The sequence below is a fragment of the Perna viridis genome, chromosome 10, assembly GCF_037379345.1.
Source record: "Perna viridis isolate PV_CMFRI_1.1 ecotype Kerala chromosome 10, ASM3737934v1, whole genome shotgun sequence".
Lineage (NCBI taxonomy): Eukaryota > Metazoa > Mollusca > Bivalvia > Mytilida > Mytilidae > Perna > Perna viridis.
This window is the reverse complement of record NC_142454.1, coordinates 10,614,642-10,628,495: the sequence shown is the minus strand read 5'-3', so window position 1 is coordinate 10,628,495 and position 13,854 is coordinate 10,614,642. Positions and strand designations below refer to the sequence as shown.

At 33.6% G+C, this 13,854-nt stretch overlaps 1 protein-coding gene across 7 annotated transcripts in view; it reads left to right on the top strand.

The window, feature by feature from the left end:
- The window catches only part of LOC148604491 (uncharacterized), a 41,787-nt gene continuing 27,933 nt past the window's right edge, over positions 1-13,854 (top strand). Inside the window, exons 1-2 of one of the 7 annotated variants that reach the window (XM_088550937.1) lie at positions 1-27; positions 8,095-8,158. In XM_088550937.1, coding sequence (XP_088407063.1) covers positions 8,123-8,158 — 36 coding nt within the window. In that variant the 5' untranslated portion in view covers positions 1-27; positions 8,095-8,122. Of the gene's footprint in view, positions 28-464; positions 632-2,253; positions 2,565-4,387; positions 4,531-8,094; positions 8,159-13,854 lie in introns of those variants that run through there. The other 6 variants (XM_088550934.1, XM_088550936.1, XM_088550935.1 and 3 more) reach the window with 6 other exon arrangements.

Sequence of the window (13,854 nt, the reverse complement as noted above, 5' to 3'; positions counted from 1 at the left end):
GCTATATAAATAGACCCTTCACCTCAGGTAGGTCATTTGATTATCTTCATTTTAGTCACCTTCTCTATCTCATCTGCGGGTAAAAAACTATATAAAATGTTTGTAAGATATATTTTTTTTTGCTCAAATTAATGTGTATACCGACGTTTAATTGACGTTGGAACGAGTGGTTTCCAATATATAGCGCTCGGAAGTACATGTAATTAAGAGAACGGAATTCCAACCTCTTACTAAAGTTGACTAACTTGTATAAGTAATTATGGTCTATTATATACCAAACTTGGTGAATATCCGACACCTATGATTTCCCAGCCTTTATTGGTTCCTTTGATGTTTGCAGAGAACTCTATAGCTGCTCTTTTAATACCCCGCCGTTAATAAAAAACCTTAATTTTCGGGAAGTAAATCTATCTTTGACTTGTAATTTCCGCGTTCTATAAAAAGATAATATATATTTCGGGAACCAGTCGCTTTCACAAAGTACATGACTGTTCACCAAGTAGTCGTTTAGCAGAGGTGTACAAACTTATAGTAATCTGAAAGATGAATGAATCGATCATCAGATGTCTAACTTCATTTTCTTTATTCAGTGTAGGGTAAAAACTGTGTGTCCTCTAATATGACTAATTAGGTGATTAAGTAGTTTCTGCACTTGTCTACTTTCACCATGACGTACTTTCACTTTAGTTACCGTTCTTTTTAAGGCAATGCCAATGGTAGTCTGGGATTGCTTTGCCGTCCAACGGTAAAGCAATCTCGGACATTTTGTTAAAGAATGCACATCACAATGAAACCCCTCCAGCACCACTCGTGCTATGAGCCTTTAAATAGTTGATGTCAGTAGCTGAGTATATATTTGGGAATCGGAAATAGAACACCTGTAAGCGCGGTCTTTCTTTTTATCGACAAGTTTTGAAAAGAATCCACAAAACGCGACCGAAACCGCATAAACACATAAATATTCTGACCTCACAAAATTAATTTGCCAGCAATCCCCCTCCTCAGAATCAAATGGTCGTCCCTCAAAGTATTGCCACACATGGACAGTAAGTTGCGGAAACCTTTCGTACAAAGCGTACATAAAAAAATGCTATGCAAACCAGAGGGAAAAGTAGCCAAGCATCTCCCCACCATAGAGCAAAATAAATCCCAAGGCTAACATGTAGTCTAAAATTAAAGTTTAGTTTAAACATATTTATAATTTTGCTCAAGAATACAAGCAAGGGGATTGGACTCAAGTTATAACAACATTATGGAGGTCCTCTCACACATAAACAATCATGATTACAAAGAATGCATACATGTAATGACGGCAATTAAATATATATATACAAGGGTCTGAAAAATTCCCAACGATGTTAGAACTGTCAAGTTTGCGAAGCAAATTTTTCTCGTTCCCTCCGCGGGACTCGAACTCGTACCGCTGTGACATCTATGGCAACACCGCCTGCACTAAGTACATCGTGTACTAAGTTACAGTCCTAGATTAATCCTACGAGGAGGAATCACCCGGCCAGCGAAAGCTATATTTTATCTGGCCGAGTGGTCTAGGGCGCTGGACTTAGTGCAGGCGGTGTTGCCATAGATGGGAATTTTTTCAGACCTTTCTATAAGTTTACGTTATCTTCCCTGTATCAATTTGATCCGATGGAGCAGTGTAGAGAATAGAGTCGTCACATTCTGAGACGTTGTATATATATATATACTAAAAATAACAATAGAAAATGAAAAGGTAATGCAAATTAACATCTAACTTAAATCAAGGAAATGGAGTAAAGGGGGGGGGTCTGGCAGAAGGGCGGCTGGGAGTAACGTGAGAGATAGTCATTTAATCATTTCATACATACATGCAGTATTATCCAAACGTTTTAGTTCATTTGATAAAATGATGAACACAATCAAAAATATCCGTGTTTTCATCGCGTATGTGAGGCTTTCGTCACCAGCCAACAGAAATTCAATCGTTACGTTAAAACCGCCTAACCGTGCCAACAGAGAATTTCTATGTTCATTATACAAATTGCATTCCATAAAAAAAGAATGTAATAACTGCAAGAAGAGGTTGGCACTACATTTATACGATTTAAGTCAGCATTTAGGGAACTGCACGTTTCTTTGCCTGGTATATATAATATAACTTTCCTTTCACCAAAATTGAAGTACTCAGAGGATTTTTCCCGTTGTCCTTTAATGATTCTTTTGAAAATGCTTATGTTTCTTTCATTTCTTGTCTCTAGATTTAGCTGATTCCAGTCTCTTACTGTGAATAGAAAAAATGACCTTCGTTACTAGTTAATCTGAAGTGGGGAATGGTATAAGGCTAAAAACCACTAATTCCACTTCCCATAGGCTTCTATGCTAATTTCACAATATTCAATGGCTTCTCTGGACTTTACCTTAACTTTAACCTGCAGAGGACTATATATCAGCATGATTCTACATATGTCAGCTCACAATCCTCAGAATGGCATGTGAGGTTAGCAGACTTGCAGTGCAGTACTGGTCACCGGAAGTGAAGTGTCTACAAATAGCATGGGAAATCCCAGTGTTTTCACAAGATAGGGGTATATTTAGAAATCATTATGGAGATTAGGCTTCAAATCACAAGAAGCAAAATGCACCTATAAAATGTACAGAAATGTTTTTCCTTTCAGAAACTGTTAAATTTTTTTAAATGAGATGAGAACTTTTTCACAGCACTATAAGGAACAGGGGTAATTTCTGCGTAGGACTATTTTTGCGTACGTTCCAAATGCTCATTGGTTGAATTGGTGGTCTGTAACCTATAATCCGCACTGTTGCGAAAATTATACGACGAAATATGGTTATTGAGTGGGGGCATAATATCGCTTAGTATAGTGGACACAGTTGGTTATGAATAGAGTAAAACATGTTAAGACGTTTGAATCGTCTTATATCTTCCAATAACTCCCAACCTATTTCATAGTAAATCGATTCCCTTCCGGCAAAAATAATTAATCCTGTTACAATTCGCCCAGCTTCAAGTTGCAATTTTTCTAAATTGTTTTAAGATCAAAATCACACCCGTCCCAGAGATCTGAAGCATATATTCCATGACTAGACGAATGAAAGTTAGATAAATTTTAGCTAAATATTTTCTACAAAGAACATATTTAAGTTTTCTAAGAATGGATATTTTTTTGCCAGCAGAACATAATTTTGTCTAAATAGGTTAAAAACGTCCCGTTCGAATCAAACGTTATACCTAGGTGTTTATGAGACGAAAAAAATTCAATGGGTTGGTTTCGAAAAAATAAATCAATGCCTTTCGTAATGTTGTGTTTAGCAATGATTGAAGCCTTGGTTTTCTGGGAATGTATTAATCATTTTTCGGACTACGTTGTGATATTCCCTAGGTCTAAATTCATTACATCTTCTATTGTACATGTAGAATACGATAGTGCGGAGTATGATAGCGATGTGTCATCCGCAAAAAGTCTGGCAAAACTGATGAGATCATCAGCTATATCATTAACATAAACAAAAAAAAAAGCGGAGGACCAAGAACGGAGCCTTGTGCTACTCCAGCATTTGTTTGTTTCAAAGGAGATTTTGAATTGGCCAATGACACTTTGCTCTCTGTTCGCTAGGTAGCTTTTGAACTAGTTCTTCAAATTGTCTCTTACTCCATATGCTTTAAGTTTTGTCAGTAAACCTGTATATATGCCAAACTCGGCCGAAAGCTTTAGATACATCACAGAAAACAAAAGAAGATATATTTTTTTCTTCGATAAAACCTGTTTGATATCTATACAGTAAGTTATTGAACAACAAATGATTAAACATGTGCTTAAATACAACCCCTTCAAAAACCTAGCCGACAGATGATATAAGTAAAATTAAAGCACTATATAGCAATATGAACTCCCATGTAAAAATCAAAGACTGAAGTCTTCAAAGTCGGTAATTGTCAAATATTCATTGGTGTCACTGATTTTGGTATAATTACTTTAAACATGCGAAATGATACAAATGCGATATGCTCTAAAATCAGGAGACTTCTTCCCTTGGTATTATTGCGTACTCTATCGTAACCGTTATGACCCAAATGGCTATATACAGATGTCCAGATAATATATGACATGTATATAATCAGTTGTAACGAACGGTTGTGTTTGAATCGGAAACTGGATAATATTGCATAAATTCAATACTAACTCATTTTATCTTTCAATGTAAACTCGTTCTAATTCATGCAAAAACACGCATACTAGACATGATGTATGATATGTTTTTAAAAAGGTGCGCTGTACCCCATACTAAAATGTCTTTTTTTTAAAAATGAGTATTCTTCAAGCGTTTTTAAACTCTTCGGGCGTTGCCGGGCACTTCTTAGTAGGAAACTGACTAAGTACCGATTTGACCAAGTGCCGAATTGACATTCCATTTTTTAACGCATGGAACCGAAACCTGAGCCGAGGTCATAAGCATTCGACATAATATGGGCAAGTTAGTGTTGTCATTCGTGATAGATCCATCTGATACAAAATTTACATACTGTCATTACAGGTTTGTGGAGCTGCGTGTTATTTGTCTGTTTCTGCTTTTATGTTTTAGCTTTTCTTTCTACAGTTCCACCCTCCATATTTGCGGCGGATCCAGGATTTGTGTTCGGGGGAGGGAGAGGGGGCGTTAATTAAATTAAATGCCATGCAAAGCAAGGCAAAACAATATTATGGGGTGAAACTTGTGGTAAAAAAAAAATCCTACTAGGGGTCGAGCCTGATGAAATGATTTTATTTATATTTAAGCAGCAAGCGAAATCAAGGTTTTTATTTAAAAATCTGTCTTGTTAAATAATGGAATTTTTTTTCAATATTAGGATACTATAAACTTGAAATAAAATGTTTCCAAAATCCCAACCCCATACCCTCCTTTGCCTTGTTCACAAAATGGTCGATAACTTTATAGCACTTCAAAATACTTTACATTTTGTGCCCTTAAGAGCATCTCTAGCAACAACCTTTTTTAGTTTTGGCTGGTCAGATCAATATGTACAGATACCGGAAATATTACAGTTCTCTGTGGATGGTGGGAATACTTTACACTTATCATGTGACATTAACAGAATTCAGACGTAACTGATAGCAATTGGAACTACTCAGCCATTTCTGATACACTAAAGAATAAATAGTTTTTCTTTTGTGCAACTATAAAGGCTGAGGAGTTTTGATTGAACTGACACTGCGAATTTCAAACAAGAAACAATTGCCTTTCCTATCTTAGAAAAGCTATGTTTGGATTTGAATAATATAATCGGAGTTATAATTTTTACCAAGGCAGTTAGTTTCTTGACAATCATCAGTGGAACAGCGATGATACATGTGCATACATCCACGTGTTTCCAGAACTTTTCAAATACATCAAATTCACTTCTTTTAATAAGTAAAACAAAAAAAGAGAAAGACTCGAGAACTAATAGAAAAGATAAATTTATTTTTAGTGCTATGTAATCTTAACAAATGGTCAGGAAATTTGGACAGCTCATGCGGGATATTTCATCAAACTTCAGCAGACGTTTATGTCAGTCTTTTACATGCTCAGATCGAAATGAACTTAAAATAAAACCTTTTAAGTAGCTATTTTAAGATATATATTGGACATAGTATTATTGCATCCCATACTCTGCCTGTTGAAAAATATCAGAGCGTGTGAATGTATTCGTTTCCTACCACACATGAACGTTCTAACATGTAAACAAAACATTGCATCTCATGGACTTTTTCATCACATAGGCAAACAGCCGAAAACTTCCAAAAACGATATTCTTTCTTTCGGATCAGATCAGCTATGAAGTCAGCCTCACAAGAGTGAAGGAATAGGTCATCAAGTAGAGGAGCATGATTTTTTTCCCATTGGAATGCCAACCGTTTGTTGAAAAAAACATGTCCACCACACTGGACAAATATGTTGTCGATTGAAAATTCCAGCATTTTGTAAACATCTTCTGTATATTTGGGAGATGATTTGGAATTATTTTTTACAAAGTATGAGGAATCTCTACCACGAACTATATATTTGTATCTAGGTGTACCATTTTTTTTTTGAAAAACACTGATTTATAATGTTTTCAAGTCAGAATTTTAACTGAGTATGGGGAATAGAAGTATACAGTCTTGAAAAATTTTGGATGCAATGGGTGAAGTATAGGAATATGAAATAATTGGTATGGATTTGTCTTTGAAATATGGGGGAATTTCGTTGGTAACATTTTTGTGATGGAGGATTATAGCCAAATCAATTGCATCTATATCTTTGATGACAAATAAATTCATCACAAATATTTTTATATTGGCTTAAAAGGTTTCCTATACTTTTGATGTTGTCATTGCATCTGTAAGGTATTGCATTAACCAGTCTGCGTATCCAGTACACCTCTCTTTCCCTATGATTCTTTTTACTTAGAATGGGACTGTTTGTAGAATGGTAAATTTTTTTTTCTAAAATACGAACTTTCATAGAGAGGATTGAATGATCTTGTTGATTAAAATGTTGCTAAACTGTCGGGAATTAGGTGATATTAATACCCAAACAATGACCGCTCATTCTTTTGTTTAATCGTTCTTGTATTTCACCGATATATACTGAACCACATAAGTTGCATTCTAATCAGTATATTAAGTTTGTTGATGTGCAACTTAAGTCATCATGACTTCTTGTATGGAAGGTTTTGTTTGTAAGGAAACTAAAGAAGTAAGAGTCAGTTATAAGAATGTTGCATATTTTGCAATTTTGATACCACATTTTGATATAGTACAATGTGGCTTGTCATTGTTGTAGTCAAATATATCATTTAAAGTGATGGAACATGGTTTGATTATTTGGAAATAGTCAAAATTTTGCACTGGAATAGATGGTCTATAGATTGAATGTTTGATTGGGTAATTTTTTGTTGGAATGGTCGGGGCACTATCCATACAAGATGTGAGCATGCTAAGATTCACATCTGGGAACACCACAGTCTTACAAGACAACAGTGTGTCTGATCTGCTGTCAGGTTGGGAGTTTTTTATACTGGACAAAGCCCGAGCCAGTTTTTCTTTCATTGCTCTTGTTAAAACCATTAATTTTAAAATTGTGTTACTGAATTGATGATACCCTCTTGGACAAAGTCCACCAGCAGCGGTATCGTCCCAGTGGTGTGAAATAGTAATTAAGGGAACCAAGGTTATAGTTGTAATCTAAAGAGTGTAAACTAAAGGTATTATTCAATTTTTCTGCCAAGTATTGTTTGGAAGGGTCTTAATTTATTCTAGACATAAACTGTGATTTGTAACAGTACAGAAAGAGGTCTGCTATGGGTGGTGCACAATTAGTCCCATGGGAATTCCAATAACCTGTTCTACTCTTAACTAAGGTTACCTGTTATTTATCTGTAATAGTGACTTCATAACAAAGAAAAGTAAATATATTATTTTTGATTTCTTATTAACCTTTGTCATGCTGTGCCTACATTTATCTGGGCTTTACCTTGTTTCCCCTTCATTGATTCTAGCAGTGTTTACCTTAGTTAAAAAAGGACAATTTGTTACCATCTGCCAGCAGCATGACTGTGCTTTAAAATGAGGCTATCTTGTATAGAGTTTGTTAAAAAAATGATGACTTATGAGCTTTGTATTGACTACTTTCGGTTTTATGCCAAACTGAGGCCAAAAATTGGAAAAAAATTTGTCATTTTTTGATTACCGCTATCACCTTGGTTCCCTTGATTACTTTTTCGCACGAGTGACCCGTCAGGGCTCTCCTGACCTAACACTGCTTACTGTAACAAACCGTTATGGCTTTAGTGGCCTTCACAGGGTACAAGTTGACAGCTATTTAAACTTAAAAGGCAGTGTCCAAAAGATCACACTGGTGTTCTAAATTAGTTAAGTAGGACACATTAGTATAATGTTAAGGGAAGATTTCTACCTAGAGAGCTATTTAAATTACTCTCTAACCTACATACATGTAAATTAGTATTGAAATTGGAACTGTTCTTTTTCAATTAGCTGTAAAATAATCAAAAGAAGGCATAAAAGAAAGCCTATTGTTTATTGTGATAAATAAAATTGTTATTTATTTCTTTCACAGGGATTTCCAGTGAAGTACATGTAGCGAAATGGGCATGTTAATGGAGGAATTTATGTTTGAATTGGTAAGTTATATGATAATTGATATATTCATGTACCAGACACTTGGAACCAGGTAAGTGAAGAACGAACAATTTATTCTTCAGGTGGGGTTCTTAATTTACTTCACATGCATCGTCAAGAAGATGAAGGCAAAACAAATTGATCCAACATTTCACATATTTATATAAAGAAATATAAAAATAGTTTGTGGAATGACTTATCTTTGTAACTCACAAAAACAAGTTCCAATGCATTTTGGTCACTTAAGTCATTCACAATCTATTCTTGATTTACTAACAAAAGTGGAAATAAGAATTTTTAATTTGCAGTTGTTTACTGCGGCATCATTGATTTCCAAATTACAGTCAGCAAAAAACAGAACATCAATGAGATATACTCAGACCACAAGGTTTATAGACACTGTGAACAAGTTATTAGTACCCTACCTGCTTTAGCCCAACGAAACTTTAGATTTGTACTCAGACAGTCCTGAAAAAAATAGAAGTTTTCAGCACATTTTTTCTAAACAATGGCAGAAGTTGAACTGATTTTTGAGTCAACCTTGATGAGTTTCAGATCACATTTTTGTTTTGTTTCGCAGTGCTGATTTTTGTCCGAGTTATGGCCCTTGAACTTTAAAAAAAATACCAAAATTTAAGTTTTCCCAACTTCCTTTCTAAATGCTTGCAGATACATGTATATAGCTGATTTTTTTTGTACGTGAACCTACCCTTATGAGTTACAGATCAAGTTTAAGTTTAGTTCTGCTCTGATGACTTTTGTCTGAGTAACGGAACCTTGAACTCTAAAAAAATTAGCAAAATTTAAGTTTTATGCACTTTTTCTTCTAAACACTTGCAGAAATTGAGCTGATTTTTTATATGTGAGTCTACTCTGATAAGTTACAGATCAAGTGAAAGTTTTGTTCCACTGCCCTGATATTTTGTTCGAGTTATGACCCTTGAATTTACTGAAATTAATTTTTCCACACTTTTTAGGTTTTTGATTTATCAAAATGCCTGACTTGGCCAGTCTATCTCTGGAACTTCCCTACTATTTCAAAACACTACACAAAAATATAGTCCAAATGTAATTCCTTTCATATCATTCAATACCTCTTTTATAACCAGTAAATATGTTTCTTGCAATTATTCAGCTCAATAATATTCTATTGTTTCTGCAAATAGAATAGAGATCTAGTCTTCATATCCACTGAAGATTTGAGGGACTCCTTTTTGGCCTTGAAAGATCATATTTATTAATAAATTTGTTTTTAGAAAATTAAGTTCTTGCAGTAATGTTTCAAGAAGCATAAAATGTGTTAAGCATGTTCCATTTATCAGTCACATTTTCCAGCCATTCATGACTAGTTTATCATTAATAAACAGGAATTGAAGAGCAGTGATTTTAAGAGAGTAAAATTGGCAGCAAAATTAAAAGTTTTTGGAAATCTTATGTTCATCAAGAACATTTTTTTCTTAAGCTGAAATTGTTATTAATTGATTACATTGTGTAAAAAATAATCTGTTCTTGTAGTTTTATAGTGTTAATGCAAATTAAAAGTTTTTAAGTTTTAAGACAGTCTTAAAAATTTAGGAAAAAGGTGAATTGGAACTAAACTTGTATCCAATTGTATGTGCACAATATTTTGCAAATCTGCATCTGTTAAATTGATTTGAAAGAACTTGAGATAAAGGATACTACAGACAATGTGAAGTCAGCCTCATATCTTGACCTACACTAAGAAATCGATGGTAAAGGAAAACTATTCACCAAACTTTACGACAAACATGATGACTTTTCATTCAAAATTGTCAACTTTCCTTTCATCTGTGGCAACATCCCTTCAGCACCTGCGTATGAAGTGTTCATATCACAACTCATATGTTTTGCCAGAGCTTGCTGAAACTACACAGACTTTTTTTATTATGCTAGAATTCTAACAAATAGGCTTCTTGAACAGGGTTATGTTCCTACAAGATTGAAGTCATCACTACAGAAGTTTTATGGTCGTCATCGTTAACGTGTGGATCGTTATGGTGTATCTATCTGCACCATGAAAACTGATTTATTCAACAGGTCATAGTTTTCCTTTCCTCGTTTGTCTACCCCGGACTTGACTTTTTATGAGCAACTCGGCGGGTGTTTCTAGAAAAGCAGAGGATGCTTACCCTACCGGTGCACCTGGTCCATGCTCCCAGTTTTTATTGGAGTCCCGAGTTGCTCATTTGCTTTTTTTACTTTATATGTTTGATTTAAGTTAGTTTATGTTTTTTGTTGTGTATGTCTGTTTTCCATGTCTGGTCTTTGTCCCTGGATTGCATTCGTTTGATTACTGCTATAACCTTGGTTCCCTTGATTACTCTTTGAACATCTTTCTTGTGTTTGTCCATATCCCTTCTTCTGTTCCAAATCAAGGTCATTTCCTCAGTTTGTCATTTATACTTGATGATCTGAGGTAGTATTTGGGTCAGTGATGTAAACTGTTTATATACAATAAAAGTCCCCTACCAGCTGTTTTATTTTAAAAATAAAACAGTCGCTTAAGGGGACTTATTGTATTAATCTTAATCTGAGGTAGTATTTGGGTCAGTGATGTAAACTGTTTATATACAATAAAAGTCCCCTACCAGCTGTTTTATTTTAAAAATAAAACAGTCGCTTAAGGGGACTTATTGTATTAATCTTAATCTTATTAACTCTTAATCTGATGTGGCTATGTATTTAGAACATGATTTATAATACTTCAAATAGCTAAAATTAGGTGAGCTAAAATCTGGTAAGAAATGAAAAATAAAAAATAAAATCGTTCCACCCACCATCATATTTTTTGTGTAAACTTTTAAGTTTACTTGGCCTTACATAAAATTATTGAATGCATCAACACATGTATATAATCTTTCTTTTTATACACTGCCAAAGAAGGGACATATTATGGTGTATGGTTGTCCGGACAATAACTCAAAAACACTTTCACCAACTTTTATGAAACTTTGGTGAATTGTTCATATCTATTGATGTAAGCTCCCTTCCGATTTTTATAAATTTCAGATTTTTTTCGTTCCAGTATTAAGAATTTTTTTACTCAAAAAAAGGGGAATTTTCAAGTTTTCGGACAATAACTCAAAAACTCTTCACCAACTTTTATGAAACTTTCATTGGTGAATTGTTCATATCTATCTATTGATGTAAGCTCCCTTTCATCTTTTTTATAAATTTCAGATTTTTCATTTCCATGATATGAATTGTTTTACTTAAAAAAGGGGGGATTTTCAAGTTTTCAGACAATACTTGTAACTCAAAAACACTTTCCCCTACTTTTATGAAAATTTAATGAATTGTTTATTTCTATTGACATAAGCTCCCTTTCGATTTTAATAAATTTCAAATTTTTTGTTTTCATGCTATGAATTTTTTTTACTCAATAAGAGGGGGATCTTCAAGTTTTCGGACAATAACTTAAAAACACTTCCACCAACTTTTATGAAACTGGTGAATTGTTTATATCTATTGACATAAGTTCCTTTTTGATTTTTATAAGTTTCAGATGAATCTTTTCTGTGTTATGAATTTTTACACTTAAAAAAAGGGGGATTTTCAAGTTTTCGTACAATACTCAAAACCACTTTCACTATTTTTTATGAAACTCTGGTGAATTGTTCATATCTATTGAAGTAAGCTCCCTTCTGATTTGTATAAATGTCAAATTTTATGTTTCCGTGTGATGAAGTTTTACTCTGTTAAAAAAAGGCGGAAACAGCCAAGGAAATTTATTTGTTGAAAAAATCATTTAAAACAGACCATTTGTTATGATGATCAACTAATAAATATAAAAGGTACTTGGTAACCTTGTCAGAAAAGTGTGTTTTGAACAAGATAAAAATTTATGGGTGAAAAATCAAAACAACAAACTTAGTCAAACTTGAGGTAGCCTTGATTGTGCCATTTTTTGTGTGCATTTTTTATTACTTTTTTGGGTGGGGAGGGTATTTGACAGGGCTCACAGTATTTCTAGTTGATCATATAAATTCATTAAAAGCATAAGGACAAGTTAAAACGGCAATGAGCTTATCATGTGCTTCAAGTGCAGCTCTTTATTTTTTTGTAACACAAGTTTAATATGGTTCAGCGCTACATACTATACTGCCAAAGACCATTTTTGTATGTATCTTTGTGAACCCCATTCTTTTGTTTACATTTCCTCATTCTGATTTTTTATCTCAGTTTGAAAAAGATTCTTACAAAAGTTGTCTCTCACTAGTGTATTTAATTTCTTTCATTTAGAATGGCTACCAAATATGTGAGTGAGGCCATGGTGAATTTTCATCTATATTAAGTTGTCTATATCTCAGTGTTTCATCTTATAATGATATGCAGTGATTGATCCTTTAATCTCTACAATGCTACATGTACATGTTGCACTTATACATGTCTTTTTGTTTGCTCACCTAGCCAAAAGTCGTTTTGTTATTTAAAAAAACGTGGAAAGAGTTCAGTGCACCTGTATAATTGAAATTCTCTCCAAAATATCACATTTTTTTACAAATTTTTACAATTTTCTAAAAAAAAAAAAAATCAGCTGAATATGTCATTTAGACCAGTCTTAGGCCTGATTGGTTAGGATATGTACTTTTTCTTTTAAATGGTCATGATAGTTCATTGCATTTTTAATGGTTCTAATAACTTGCTTGTACTAAGGATAAGAAATGAACATCATCATGCATGATTATTTTTTAGGCAGCAAAGTCAGTAAAGGACTTGCTTTAATGTTTGTCCTACATTGTCTGTTAATTAAGCAGTTTTACTATATACACTTCTTTTACAGACTATAATGGTAAAAGTAAAAGTTGTTATACCTCCTGCAAACCAGGGATTGAATTTTGCCATTAGCTAAATTTAGCAAGTACAAATATATACTGTAAATTTGCCCTTCCTAAATCTAAATTCCTTGGGTTATTTCTGGGCTTTACCTACATGTATAATTAGTGTACATGTATAACCTAGTTTTTTGATTAATTAGAGTATCCATAAGCTATAGCTCACTTATTCAATAAGGATTTGTTCTTTAGGTAAAGTAAACAGACATCACATGTTGGCTGTAATTTAAAATTATAACATGCTTGGTAAATGTTTCAGAAAACCTTTTTTTACATTTTCAAAAGAAGGACAAAAGTGATGATAAAATAATTGTATTAAAAAAAATTGGTTTAGTCAAATCCAGTTTCAGTCTGCCCTGTATGTTAAGGAAAACAAAACCTGAAGATCTTTGCATGATTGTAGAAAACAGACTACTGGCCCAAGGTGTATGGCTAAGAGAAACAGAAAACATTTCAATTGAAACTAAATAATGGCAGATCTGAGGAAGGGGGTCCAAGAGTTCGTCCCTGCACTTGGTTTGAAAATTTGTTTGTTTAAAACAAAATTTTGACAACAAATGAGCAAATGATAGTCTGTTTCCCCCTTTTCAACAAATTTCATTATTGAATCCCATTTATATAAATTTTTGGATCCTGCTCCTTCTGTATCATGATAAATTTAATTTCATGACAAAGAAACTATTGTCCCAGCTTTTCATTTAGTTGTAATTTGAATTTGATCCACTATAAAAATGCCCAAAACATTTTCTTTGATAGTACTAATGTACTATTTAATTGAACTTGTCCAAAACTACAGGCATATAAATTGAAATGTTCAAAAGAATGTTTTTGTTTAAATTGTG